General features: G+C 39.2%; 1 protein-coding gene across 2 annotated transcripts in view; it reads left to right on the top strand.

Moving 5' to 3' along the window:
* MDN1 (midasin AAA ATPase 1) overlaps window positions 1–14,080 on the top strand; it is a 183,195-nt gene that overhangs the window by 63,985 nt on the left and 105,130 nt on the right. For both annotated transcript variants that reach the window (XM_055258756.2, XM_055258764.2), the window contains exons 18-29: window positions 704–848; window positions 1,299–1,395; window positions 3,289–3,402; window positions 5,177–5,324; window positions 5,780–5,890; window positions 7,792–7,943; window positions 8,841–9,019; window positions 9,616–9,824; window positions 9,998–10,144; window positions 11,882–12,023; window positions 13,659–13,793; window positions 13,874–14,012. In XM_055258756.2, the coding sequence (XP_055114731.2) occupies window positions 704–848; window positions 1,299–1,395; window positions 3,289–3,402; window positions 5,177–5,324; window positions 5,780–5,890; window positions 7,792–7,943; window positions 8,841–9,019; window positions 9,616–9,824; window positions 9,998–10,144; window positions 11,882–12,023; window positions 13,659–13,793; window positions 13,874–14,012 (1,718 nt within the window). The remainder of the gene's footprint in view (window positions 1–703; window positions 849–1,298; window positions 1,396–3,288; window positions 3,403–5,176; window positions 5,325–5,779; window positions 5,891–7,791; window positions 7,944–8,840; window positions 9,020–9,615; window positions 9,825–9,997; window positions 10,145–11,881; window positions 12,024–13,658; window positions 13,794–13,873; window positions 14,013–14,080) is intronic.

Raw genomic sequence — 14,080 nt, 5'->3', positions numbered from 1 at the left:
TTATTTCTAAAACCAATTAAATTGTTGTGTTCTCAAAACAAGGCTTATGTTTTATGACTTAGTAATATACTGGAGTTAATATATTTGTTCTGTTTTATGTTTTTCAGTTAAATTTGTAGTAGATTGTTAGGATGAGCATGAAAACAAAAGCATAAAGCAGCTTAATAGTAAAATAGTTTTTGATGTGTCAACTGAGTAGATTATTAGATTTGTTTTTATTGCTCTAGGAAATAGAATTTGAAGAGATAACACCAGTGTACTAAAGCCAAGGGATGATGCATTTTGATCTTCAGCAAGTGTGAAAGTCAGTGTATGACAATCACTAAACACTCTGGGATTTAGACATTTGTCTAATCTTGGTATAGCCTGACCCTATATTTATTTTGAGTTTTAATAGCCACTTGGGTGCCTTTAAACACCTGACTACAATGTAAGCTATTTACCTGACCATCCACATAAAGAGAGGATTTAGTTTATTGCATCTCTCTGTTAGGCTCAAAGATATTCCCTTGACCTTTTTGGACATTTAAAAAATTAACTTGGCCTTAACTCTGCCTATCTGCTGTCAGCCAGTTAAGGCATAGACCCATCAAGTAGGAAAGATTTCCCTCTGCCTCTGTTTCTAACCCTGCTTGCATAACTGTTCTTGGCAAGTGTGCCTTTATTTGACACATTGTTAACATTTTATTTTATCTTTTTCTAGGGTACATTAGCTCAGGCTGTAAAGAAAGGAGAGTGGATCTTGTTGGATGAGATTAACTTGGCTGCTCCAGAAATACTAGAATGTTTGAGTGGTTTGCTTGAAGGATCCTCTGGATCCCTGGTGTTGCTGGATCGTGGAGACACAGGTAGCACTTGAATCCCTTGGGATTTGACTTGGTGTCAAGCCCTTTGGCCACTTTAGAGTGAGATTTTTTGTTGTTGTTGTTAGAAGGATGACATGGGCCTCCCAATAAAGATATTAATTTTCTGCAAAGTGCATTGAACTGTTGTTGGGTAGTATGGGGAATGCAAAGAAGAAGAATATAATTTGACAAGGTGTTTGAGTTGTGGATAATAGACACACTTATAAAATAACAGGTGAATGGTTGATAAAAGATAAATAACAGTGAATAAACATACCACAAAAGACTGCAGTATAAGATTAGATTGAATACATAGGTCTGGAAAGTTATTTCAGTGGGGTTTCAGAAAAGACAAGGATGGTGTGAGCAGCCAGCATCAGGCTGGCTGGGCCGGGGTTCTGTGTAATTAGATAATCATACCTTTGTTGAGAATTTATAATTTTCTCTTAATAGAGCCACTGGTTCGGCATCCTGACTTCCGTTTATTTGCCTCTATGAATCCAGCGACTGATGTGGGCAAAAGAAATCTCCCACCAGGAATAAGAAACAGGTGAGGGGTTGGTTCTTGGAGACTTTCCTTTTTTGCAACAGGTTCTTGCTCTGTTGCCCAGGTTGGAGTGCAGTGGCGTGATCTTGGCTTACTGCAAGTCCCCGGTTCAAGCAGTCCTCCTACCTCCCACCTCCCACCTCCCACCTCCCACCTCAGAATCCTGAATAGCCAGGATTATGGGCACATGCCACCACACCCAGCTTTTTTTTTTTTTTTTTTTTTTTTTCCTGAGACGGAGTCTTGCTTTGTTGCCCAGGCTGGAGTGCAGTGGTGTGATTTTGGCTCACCACAACCTCCACCTCCTGGGTTCAGGCGCTTCTCCTGCCTCAGCCTCCCGAGTAGCTGGGACTACAGGTGCACGCCACCATGACTGGCTGATTTCTCTATTTTTTTTTTTTTTTTTTTAGTAGACACGGGGTTTCACTATGTTGGCAAGGCTGGTCTCGAACTCCTGACCTTGTGATCTGCCTGTCTCAGCCTCCCAAAGTGCTGGGATTACAGGTGTGAGCCACTGTGCCCGGCCTCAAGTTTTTGTATTTTTAGCAGACATGGGATTTCGCCATGTTGCCTAGGCTGGTCTCTAACTGGGCTCAAGAGATCTGCCTGCCTTGACCTCCCACAGTGCTGGGATTACCAAGACTTCCTTTTAAGATTCTCTTTATTTTTAGATTGGTGATATTAATGTAACCGAACTTTAGAGCAATGCTTGAAATTGCCTCTGTTAGAGGAATCTTTATTACCTTATTTGTCGTATTCCTCTGCTTTCTGTAGGTGGTAGGCATATGGGAATCTTCAGAACACTGGAGAATTTTTCCCTTTGTGTTAGTATGACAGTGGATATTGTTGAAAATAAAAATCTTTCCTTCCTCAGGTAATCTTTTGGCTATTAGAAAAATTTCATAACACAATATAACAGGAAAACATATACCAGTATACGTATATTTTAGGAACACTGTCCTCTTTGGATGAGGCTAATGATTTGAAAAGGGCTTTAAAGTTTCTTTTATTTTTTGCCACTAAGCGCTGACATGAACAAAATACTTAATTGTTGGTGTTTTATGTAGGTAACATTTGGGACAAAATAAATTAAATGACCAGATTTATTGCTGGTAACCGTTTACTTCATTTTGAGTTTTAAAATAGTAAGTTTGTTAGATCCTCTCTCTTCATTATAAAGCAATAAAAGCTTGTTAGGGAAGCTTTAGAAACTACATTAAAGTAGTTGGTTTCTCTTCAACCATTCTGTTTTTGATGGTGAGGGGGCTTGTTTTTTATTGCACTTATTTTTTTAAATATGCGGTTCTGATAAAAAATACCTGAAAATGAGGATAATTAATTCTTATTTTTGTATCTTTTTTTGTTTTTTGAGATGGGAGTCTCCCTCTGTCGCCTAGGCTGGAGTGCAGTGGCACCATCTCGGCTCACTGCAGGCTCTGCCTCCTGGGTTCACGCCATTCTCCTGCCTCAGCCTCCCGAGTAGTTGGGACTACAGGCGCCCGCCAACATACTCAGCTAATTTTTGTATTTTTAGTAGAGATGGGGTTTCACCATGTTAGCCAGGATGGTCTCGATCTCCTGACCTCGTGATCCACCGGCCTCGGCCTCCCAAAGTGCTGGGATTACAGGCGTGAGCCACCGCACCGGCTTTTGTATCTTTTTCTTCTTGTAAGGACTATACGTAGAAGACTTATTGTATAGAAGAAGCAATAATGGTATATTTTTGGTAATGGTTACATTATCCTTTAATTATGATCAGTTTTTATATCAGGTTGACAGACATTTTATACTTCAAGCAGTTAAAATGAGCTGACATAGCTTCTGTTTCATGTTTTTCTATTGTCAACGTAGTTATATTAACTTCCTAAAACGTGTTTATTATGTATTGTTTTACAGGTTCACAGAACTTTATGTAGAAGAATTAGAAAGCAAAGAAGACTTACAGGTTCTTGTTGTAGATTATCTGAAAGGATTGAGTGTGAACAAGAATACAGTGCAAGGAATCATAAAGTAGGTTCCCTTTGGTATGTCTTTATAAACTCTTTCTCTGAACATGAAAATGTGCTACTCGTGCACACATACAAATATGTATTCTTTTTTACTTCTAACTTGAGAAAACTGATGGCAGGATTATTATTTAGATTTTTTTGTAAAGTTGGAACCTGATATGAACTCCTTCAGGTTTTTCTAAGGAAATTACATAGAAAGCTGTGAATCACTACCTATGAGAAGATATAAACTATCAGATAATGGTCTCGTGATTGCCTCTATATTCATAGCTGAGGGTTTGAATTCTTGGAGATGTACATGGCTTGCGTTTTGAATGTCTTGAAGAAGGTTACTTTTCTATTTGCAATATTTATACTAGCTATGTGGGTTGTAAGGAGAAAAGGGTTAATATATTTGATTGTGTCAGGTTTGGAATTAATGGAAGCTTAGCCTAATAAATAATAGAGTAGTTATGTGGCTTGTGCTTTAATTTGAGACTGTTATTCCTGTTTTTTGTATGCCATATGGACAATGTGCAATCTTTTGTGTCAGACAACCTCAATTCTAGTATTGGTTCTATGAGAAACTAATTGTGTCATTCTGGGCCAGTAACTTAATTGTGTGTTCTCCAGAAAGAAATACAACATGTAAAAGGATTGAAATAGGGTGATGTTAATGTTTTACTGTGTATTTGTGCATTTTTTCTCTTCCTTAATACAAATACTTATTGAGTGCCCTGGTGCCAGGGATATAGCTATGAGTAAGGCAGACAAAATCTTGGTTCTTCTCATTGAGCTTTAATTCTAGAGGAGTCATATACTAATCTAAATATATTAAATAGATTAGTCAACGAGGCATGTGTTTAGAATGCTTCAGAATGGTTTACCACACCACACCCTAAATTGGAATACGTTTTGTTAGCCAAGAATATTTGGACAAAAGTATAAATACGTATAGTTAAGATTCCAGATGCTAAAGGTAAACTTTTATAAGTGCCTCATTTTATCTAAAGAGGTAGATAAAGGATAAAATGAGGCACTTATAAAATACTAATAGTACAAGTAGTATATATTCCATGTATTAAAAACCCAGTTCCAAAACACAGGTTCTTTCTACACAAGAAAAAATATTCTGTTAGATAGCAAAGAGGCAAGATAAAGCTCATTTGGGCAGGAACTTGAATTTCATCTGTGATGCATTCATACTTGGTTTCATTTGACCTTATGGTGCTAATTGATCATGAATTTCACAAAGTGCAAGACCTGCATGTTTCAGTCTGAAACTTTTCCCATCCTGTCATCATCTGGACTTCTAAAGTGTGGTAGTGACAATAGTAATGGCCATCGTCTCCTCCTGCTTTTTAACGTTTTGTCACTACTAATTATAGCCATATTTGTAGCCTTTCAAAACACCATGCATTGTTTGCCATGTCTTTATTCATCCCCATTTTAGATTGCATAGGAACTTTGTTTGTCCCTTAAGCTTGAACAGACTCTGGAACACAGAAGCTTCTCACCTCTCTTTATCAGTACCTTTTTGCTAGAGGAATTGCACATTGCACTTCCCAGTTTCCCAAAGGAAACAGATAGGTGTTCATTTTTTTATTTTGAAAGATATCTCTGAGTATGTGAAAAGTAGATTTAAAAGAGACTAAGATATTTTGATGCATGCCCTAGGAAGTTGTATGCATGACCATTTCTGATCTAAAAAATGTCCTTTGGGTTTTCTGTAGAGAATTGATAATACTGGATACTTATTAGTAAATAAAATTGCCCGACCTTTATTCTATTTGTAGCTTCTACACAGCTTTGCGGAAAGAGTCTGGGACCAAACTGGTGGATGGCACTGGCCATAGGCCTCACTACAGCCTTCGGACTCTGTGCCGGGCCCTGCGATTTGCAGCCTCCAATCCATGTGGCAACATTCAGCGCTCACTCTATGAGGTCTTTCTGAAGTCTCTTTGACAGGATATGAGCTTAATGGATGGGTTCATGGGAAGAAAGGAATAGGGATGCATATGCCAGGTTGCCTGTGCTTTCCAGTTAGTCAGATCAGCCCATAGTACGTCTTACTAGATCTACCCTGCCCTTTTAAATAAAATACTTTTTATTTTAAAATTTTTATTTTTAATTATACATAGAGACAGGGTGTCACTGTGTTCCCACTCTGGTCTCGAACTCCTGGGCTCAAGCTGTCCTCCTGCCTTGGCCTCCCAAAGTGCTGAGATTACAGGCATGAACCACCGTGCCTGGCCTACCCTTCCCTTTATCTGCCACCTCACTATATTTAAAAGTTGGGAAGCAGCATCACGTAAGAGGTTAAATTTTGTTCTGGAAATAAGTTTGATTGTATTGCAGAAGGTTATTTAGCATTATGCATATTTGTCTTTTCTTTCTAGGGTTTTTGTTTGGGTTTCTTAACACAGCTTGACAGGGCATCACACCCAATAGTTCAGAAGCTCATCTGTCAACACATCGTCCCTGGTAATGTCAAGAGTCTGCTGAAGCAGGTATGCTCTGTTGTTATTTTTGACTTGTTATACTTGAAAGACTGAATTACCAAATTTTCAGCTGTTTGGTTTTTTTTTTTCACATAATTTTTTAATTATAAAGGTAATCTGTTGCAAAAAGTTTAAACATTACAGAAACGTACGTTTAGATGGTGAAAGTTCCCAATAAGCTTGCTCTTTGGAGATTTAAATACTGTGGATAATCTTTCCAGATATACAATGTATATATTTTATTTCCTTACATATCCAAATTTTTGGTATGTGTGTGTTGATTTATTGAGGTAAATTGTAAAATTGTAATATGCATTTAATGTAAGTGGGACTGTCTTATAAGAATATTCTTTTTTTTTTTTTTTTTTTTTTTTTTGGAGATAGAGTCTTGCTCTGTTGCCCAGACTGGAATGCAGTGGTGTAATCTTGGCTCATGGCATTCTCCCCGTCCCTGGCTGAAGTGATTCTCCTGTCTCAGCCTCCCGAGTAGCTGGGATTACAAGCGCATGCCACCATGCCCAGCTAATATTTGTAATTTTAGTAGGGACTGCGTTTCATCATGTTGGCCAGGCTGGTCTCGAACTCCTGACCTCATGATCCGCCCGCCTCGGCTTCCCAAAGTGCTGGTATTACAGGCGTGAGTCACCGTTCCGGGCCCATAAGAATATTCTGTAGCTTTCCTTTTTGACCTAACTGAATCTTGGATATATTTTTGTTTTTGTACCAGAGTTCATTGTGACATGCCTTCTGAGGGCCACATAGCATTTCACTGGATGGGTACACTGTAGTTTCACTGTCTGCATAGTTTAACTACACAGTTAGGTATAATCTATATCTTCTGATTGATGGGTCTTTTTTGAGGAGGCAGTAGTGGGGGCACTGTGATAAACAATAGCCGTTTTGGGTTTCACAGGAAATTACAGAATAGCATGGGACTGAAAGAGGCTGAGAGAAACTTGCTCACAATCAACATGTAAATTGGCTTGTTTACATGTTGATTGCTTATTCATTAGGAAGAGAGAGCCCTTGGGACTTGGAGTTTCTTTGGACTCAGCCTTTTAAAAAATCGTACAAGTAACACATGCGTAAATACTTTTGGTAAATTGTAAAAACATTGAGAAAAGACTCAGGTTTGCTTTACCATTATTGTAATCAAATACCAGTCTCTTCCAGTTGGTCTTTTTGTGTGTGTGTGCCTCAGGGTGTGATAGAAACGTAAAAAGATCCTTCCTCCCCTCCCCCTATTGCTTCTCAGCTCAACTGAGGAGGCCTTAAAAGCAGGGCCTAGACGTGTAGCTTGAAATCTGGGGACCAAATGCTCTAGAAGAGTACTTTTCCATAGTTATAGATTTGACCACCATTTAGCCATTTTTTTACTTATAAAAATGGGAATTTGTATAATTGAACCTAATAACTTAAACCATATCTCAGCAAAGTTATGCCATCATCCACAATATTATCCTTAATGGGCTAGCTGCTCTGAAAAGTCAGTTTTATTTTTAATGTCTTCTAGGCAATCCAGAGTATAATAGTGCAAAACCTCCTTCCTTACTACAACACTGGCCCTTTTTCAGAGAACGTGGTTTATATGAAATTCATGTTTTCGATAAAAATACTTGGAGTGGGCATTTTGATATGTGAGAGAAGAGAACTGGTACATAAACCTTCTGGGAATTTGTTTTGATTCAGTTTTTTTCCAAACCCAGCTACTCCACTTCAGTTTTAAAAACAATATATAACACCATTTTGTTCTCATTCCTCATAATTTTATGTTCATATTTCACCCAGTTTTAGTGTTGAAAGTATGCAGAACAAGACAGCTTGTTCAACAAGTGGCTCTTTTCCTACTTTATGCCCTTCTTTAAGAATGAATAACTGTGGGTTGTTCCTTGAACTTCTGTGTCTTTCAGCCTATTCCAGAGCCAAAAGGAGGTCGGCTTATCCAGGTTGAAGGCTACTGGATTGCGGTGGGAGACAAGGAGCCTACAATAGATGAGACGTACATTCTGACATCTTCTGTGAAGCTGAACCTGAGAGATATAGTCCGAGTTGTCTCTGCAGGGTGTGTGGGCTTTTTTCTCGCTGCCCCGAACTTGATACAGGCATAGGCATTGATGACATTTTGGTCTAACTTCCTTAACTTTCAAAGAGCTTTATTCTTGTTCATTGGCCAACTGAACAATTACTTACAAAAGTCAGTACGATAACTTCTTCCTGGTAGAAAACTTTGTTTCTAGTTGTGCAACTTTGGAGGGAGCACTATGGATGCAGATGATTTTATCTGTCTTTAAAGTTGTCTTTTGTTATTTTGCTGATAAATACCACAAATTATTCAGTAAATGGCTAAAAGTTCTACTTACAGTTTCTTACAAATGTTGCCAGCATAGTTGGAATCGCTTTCCTTAGTAATTTTTGAGGAATAATTTTTACAAAGAAACTTCTCAGTGTATAGGAATAAAAATGTTCTTTAGCTTCTTGCAATTTCCAGAAATGTAAAAAGGAAAAAAAAAAGAAAAACATGCTCTTTTAATGATGCTGTTAAATGATGTCGTCCTTTTTTTAAAAAAACAAAAAAACAAAACAGTACTTGGCCAGGTGCAGTGGCTCATGCCTGCAATCCCAGCACTGTGGGAGGCCAAGGCGGTCGGATCACTTGAGCCCAGGGTTTTGAGAACAGCCTGGGCAACATGGCAAGACTCTGTCTCTGCAAAAAATACAAAATATAGCTGGGCTTGGTGGTGCATGTCTGTAGTCCCAGCTACTCAAGAGGCTGAGGTGGGAGGATCACTTGAGCCTGGGAAGTCGAGGCTGCAGTGAGCTATGATTGCACCACCACACTCCAGCCTGGGTGACAGAGTGAAACCCTTCGTCAAACAAAACAAACCGATATGCCGTTCTGGTTTCTCAGCTTTGTAATTTTTTGTGGTTTTAAGTTGTTTAATTGGCTAATCTTTTACAGAACCTATCCAGTGCTGATTCAGGGAGAGACATCAGTTGGTAAAACAAGCCTGATCCAGTGGCTGGCTGCAGCTACTGGCAACCACTGTGTGCGTATTAACAATCACGAACACACGGATATTCAGGAGTACATTGGTTGTTACGCATCTGACTCCTCAGGGAAGCTTGTCTTTAAAGAAGGTAGGGTTAAGATTCCATTCCATGGACATAGGTGTTTATTCTTTCACACACATTTCCTTAAGTAATATTCTTCATCCTTTCCAATTGAGGCACATGGACCTTTGCTGTAACAGCCGGTTTTTCTCGATACCTGAGCTAAGATAGTTAAGGGGTGATGCATAAAGTGCTGGCTTTCTTTAGGTTCTACTAATCTTGCTGGCTGTATACTGGACTAGGGCCAATTTTCGAGAGGGGAGTTGAAGTGCTGTTTTATTTTCTAGGAATTCAGAGAATGGGGTTAGTGTTAGCCAAAAGGAAGTTGGGAATAGTCAACAGAATGTGGTGATTTAAATGAAATTAGACTGCAGGGGAAAGATTACACAAGAAATATGAGGTATTTTCAGCTGCTTTTCTGTGGGGAAAAAAGGGACTATTTTAATTGAAAATTGTTCCTCCTTGATCTGCAGTGTCATAATTTGTTTTGAGGCAAGACTAGCTATAGAAAGTAATTTGCTTTGAAATTTAATGATAGCCTAGGATTTGTTGATTTGTACATAACGCATTTTAAAACTTTGTACTGATTTATACACTAGTTCTTGCTGTTTGTTTCTTCCTAGGTGTTCTTATTGATGCTATGAGAAAAGGCTATTGGATTATTTTAGATGAATTAAATTTGGCCCCTACTGATGTGTTAGAGGCGCTGAATAGGCTGTTGGATGATAACCGTGAATTGCTCGTAACAGAAACACAGGAAGTTGTTAAAGCACACCCTCGGTTTATGCTTTTTGCCACCCAAAATCCCCCAGGACTTTATGGAGGCAGAAAGGTATGTAGCATTTGTTTCCTTCCTTCAATTTGTTAACACATCAGACCGTAGATTTTTCGTAGTAACAGTGAAATGTTTTTACCTCTCCTTTAATATTTTATGGTGAATGTCAGAGCCTCCATATTGGAAATTAAAAGGCACCTTTTACTGCATTCTTCCTGTGCTTTGTCTAGGTCCTTTCTAGAGCCTTCAGGAATCGGTTCGTGGAATTGCACTTTGATGAGTTACCTAGCTCTGAGTTGGAAACAATTTTGCACAAGCGGTGTAGTTTGCCACCCTCCTATTGCAGCAAGTTGATTAAAGTCATGCTGGATCTTCAGGTACTTAGTTTCAAATGGAATGTGTTGATATACTTGGTGATCAAAATTTCATGGCTTCTTTTGTTAGAAAAAAGAACCTGTCTGTTGATGTATTTTTCCAAGTAGAGATTTTTTTATTTTTTATTGTTTTTAATTTTTTTATTATTTATTTTTTTGCAAGACACGGTCTCACTCTACTGTCCTGGCTGGAGTGTAGTGGCACAATCATAGCTCATTGCAGCCTCGACCTCCTGGGCTCAGGTGATCCTCCCATCTCTGACTACTCACTCCTTAGTAGCTGGGACCACAAATGTGCACCGTCATGCCCGGCTACATTTTTTTTTGTAGAGACAAGGTTTCGCCATGTTGCCCAAGCTGGTCTCGAACTCCTGGGCTCAAGGGATTCACCCACCTTGATCTCCCAAAGTTTTGGGATTACAGGTGTGAACTACAGTTCTTGGCTTTCAAGTAGAGGTCTTTTAAATGCTTCTCACTAATATATATTTTTAGTTTTTTTAAATCAATCAACAGTTTTACATCATTAAAATTTTTCTGATATTTACGTATGATGATGATTTTGTATTTGCATATAGTATTGAAGCATTTTGTTTAGAATGTAATTTGGCTTAGGGAAAACTGGTTTTTGGTTTTTAAATGGATATACTCCTTGAATGGACATAATTAAAGAGATCCATTCTTTGTGGCTCCCCCTCGTCAACTGCAAAGCTATAGCTGATCTTTAAAAATTCCATTTATCTTATGGGGTTAAAAGTATTCTTTATCAGAAAGTATACATTGTCAAACTTCTTTTTAGAAAGCTAATAATAATGAAGACTCCTACCATTATGGTTCCACATTGTTTCACTAATCTTCCTGCATCTTTGCCACCATTTGCATTACTTTTTGTTTGCTTTTTGAGACGGAGCCTCACTCTGTCACGAGGCTGGAGTGCAGTGGTGCTATCTCGGCTCACTGCAACCTCCGCCTCCTGGGTTGAAGCGATTCCCCTGCCTCAGCCTCCTGAGTAGCTGGGACTATAGGCATGCACCACCAGGCTTGGCTAATTTTTTGTATTTTTAGTAGAGACGTGGTTTCACCATATTGACCAGGATGGTCTCGATCTCCTGACCTCGTGATCTGCCTGCCTTGGCCTCCCAAAGTGCTGGGATTACAGGTGTGAGCCACTGCGCCCATTTATGTGTTACTATTAATCATCTTTTTTCTATGTGGCATAAGAAATGTGGAATTCCTTTTATATTCTTAATTTAAACCTGAATTTGAACATTTTTCTTCAGAATATTACAAGTTATTTACATTAAAAAATTAATCTTTTTTTTTTTTTTTTTTTTTTTGTTTGAGACGGAGTCTCGCTCTGTCACCCAGGCTGGAGTGCAGTGGCGCAATCTCGGGTCACTGCAAGCTCCCCCTCCCGTGTTCATGCCGTTCTCCTGCCTTAGCCTCCGGAGTAGCTGGGACTACAGGCGCCCGCCACCACGCCTGGCTAATTTTTTGTATTTTTCGTAGAGACGGTTTCACCGTGTTAGCCAGGATGGTCTCGATTTCCTGACCTTGTGATTCCAAAGTGCTGGGATTACAGGCTTGAGCCACCGCGCCCGGCCAAAAAATTAATCTTATTTAGTGGAATGAAATCATTTAAATGGGAGCATAAATTTGTTATGAATTTTATATACATTGTACTACAAACTTACCATGCATTGCAGCTGATGCCCCTTTTCATTTGTTTTGATACTTCAACAGTCCTATCGCAGAAGTTCTTCAGTGTTTGCTGGAAAGCAGGGCTTCATCACCCTTCGTGATCTGTTCCGATGGGCTGAAAGATACAGATTGGCTGAGCAGACCGAGAAGGAGTATGACTGGCTACAGCATTTAGCCAATGATGGTGTGTTTTCAGTCAAATGCTCTCAATACATAGTTATGTTAAATGTCAAACTTTTTATTAAAACAAATCTTGCCTCAAATTGTGATTGATACATACATTTGACTAGGTATTCCAGAGAGCCTGTTTCCCTCCAGTTCTAACAGCTTTTGTAAATGATCTTATTCCTGCAGGCCTCCATGCTAATAAGGACTGGTTGCTAAGGTTTTCTTACTCTTTGCTTCAGGTAGCCACATGTGGGAGTCAGGATATGGGCATAGCCTCTTTGAGAGTTAGGCAAATGGTAGATGGTAGCTTTGTGGGCCATTTTTCTGCAGTGTCACCACAGGTAGTCTGGCTAGTGCTTTATAGACATACAGAAAGCTGATTTGTCAGAAAACATTGGCATTCTGAGAAAAAATTTGTATAACCTGAGACTCAGGTTTTGTTGTTTTCCTTTAAAGCATGGGAAAAATTTGTTACTGTTTGTGATAGGATACAAAGTGTTTTGGAATCTTCTGATTTGAAAAGTGCTGATGATTGATTAATGGGCTAGTTAATAAGTAAGAAGAGTATGTAAAACTAGTACAGGAGATTTTTTCTCTACTTGTGAAGAATATTTACATAGAGGAATACTTTTTAAAAAACTTTTTTTCTTTCTTTCTTTTTTTTTTTTTAAGATAGAGTCTCCCTCTGTAGCCCAGGCTGGAGTGCAGTGGCACGATCTCAGCTCACTGTAACCTCTGCCTCCCGGGTCTGGGTCTTGGTTCAAGCAGTTCTCCTGCCTCAGCCTCCCGAGTAGCTGGGATTACAGGCAAGTGCCACCATGCCTGGCTAATTTTTGTATTTTTTGTAGAGATGGGGTTTCCCCATGTTGGCCAGGCTGGTTGTAAACTCTTGACCTTGTGATCTGCCCACCTCGGCCTCCCAAAGTGCTGGGATTACAAGCATGAGCCACCATGCCCAGCAAAACTTTTTTAGTGAGGTGTAACATACAGTAAAGCATTTTCCCATGTAAAGCATCCCCCAGACCAAGATTTAGAATATTTCCAATAACTCAGTAGGTCTCTTGCCAGTGGAGGTAATCACTACCCTGACTACTGTCACTACTAATTGACTTCTGTCTGATTATCACTACTAATCTGATTGAACGTAATTTTGCCTGTCCTTGAGTTTCACCTAGCTGACACCATGCAGTATGTACTCTTTGGGTTCTGGGTTTTTCACTAAACCTGATGTGAGATTCAGTCATGCCGTTATGTGTATCAGGACTTCATTCTTTTTTTTCTTTTTCTTTTTATGTGGTAATCCACTGTACGAAGACACCATAGTTTGTTTATCCATTCTCTTGGTTATGGACATCTGGATCATTTAAATTTTTTAGTTATGAATAAAGCTTCTCTGAACATTTTTGCGTATGTCTTTTGACACACACGTGTTCATTTGTGTTTGGGGATACTAGAAGTCATATTGCTGAGGCATCGGGCAGGTATATGGTTAATTGTAATAGGCTCTCCTAGTTTTCCCGTGTAGTTCTTCAGATTTCTACCTCACCAGCAGCGTATGAGAGTTGCTATTGTTCCATATTCTCAATGTCCCTTGGTGTTCCCAGTAGACACTTGATGATTCCTCTCCTCCTTTTCCTCCTCCTCCTCCCAGGTTATATGCTTCTGGCAGGTCGAGTCAGGAAGCAGGAGGAAGTTGATGTGATTCAAGAAGTCCTTGAGAAACATTTCAAGAAAAAATTGTGTCCTCAATCTCTTTTCTCCAAAGAAAATGTTCTAAAATTGCTGGGTGAGTAGGCCAAAATCCCTAGAGGAGTATGATTTGAGTTGTACTCATTAGAATCTAAATATTTATTTTTCCTTGGATAGGTAAATTGTCTACTCAGATATCCACACTGGAGTCTAACTTCGGCCACATCGTGTGGACTGAGGGCATGCGGAGACTCGCAATGCTAGTGGGAAGGGCATTGGAATTTGGTGAACCTGTGCTGCTGGTTGGAGACACTGGGTAAAGATCTGTGACAGTGACTCATGAGGGTTCATTTCAATTCCATAGGATTACTTGAGTTATCGCTG

The sequence above is a fragment of the Symphalangus syndactylus genome, chromosome 2 (assembly GCF_028878055.3).
Source record: "Symphalangus syndactylus isolate Jambi chromosome 2, NHGRI_mSymSyn1-v2.1_pri, whole genome shotgun sequence".
Taxonomy (NCBI): Eukaryota; Metazoa; Chordata; class Mammalia; order Primates; family Hylobatidae; genus Symphalangus; species Symphalangus syndactylus.
Note: the sequence above shows the minus strand (reverse complement) of the source record. Positions and strands in the feature narration are given on the sequence as shown.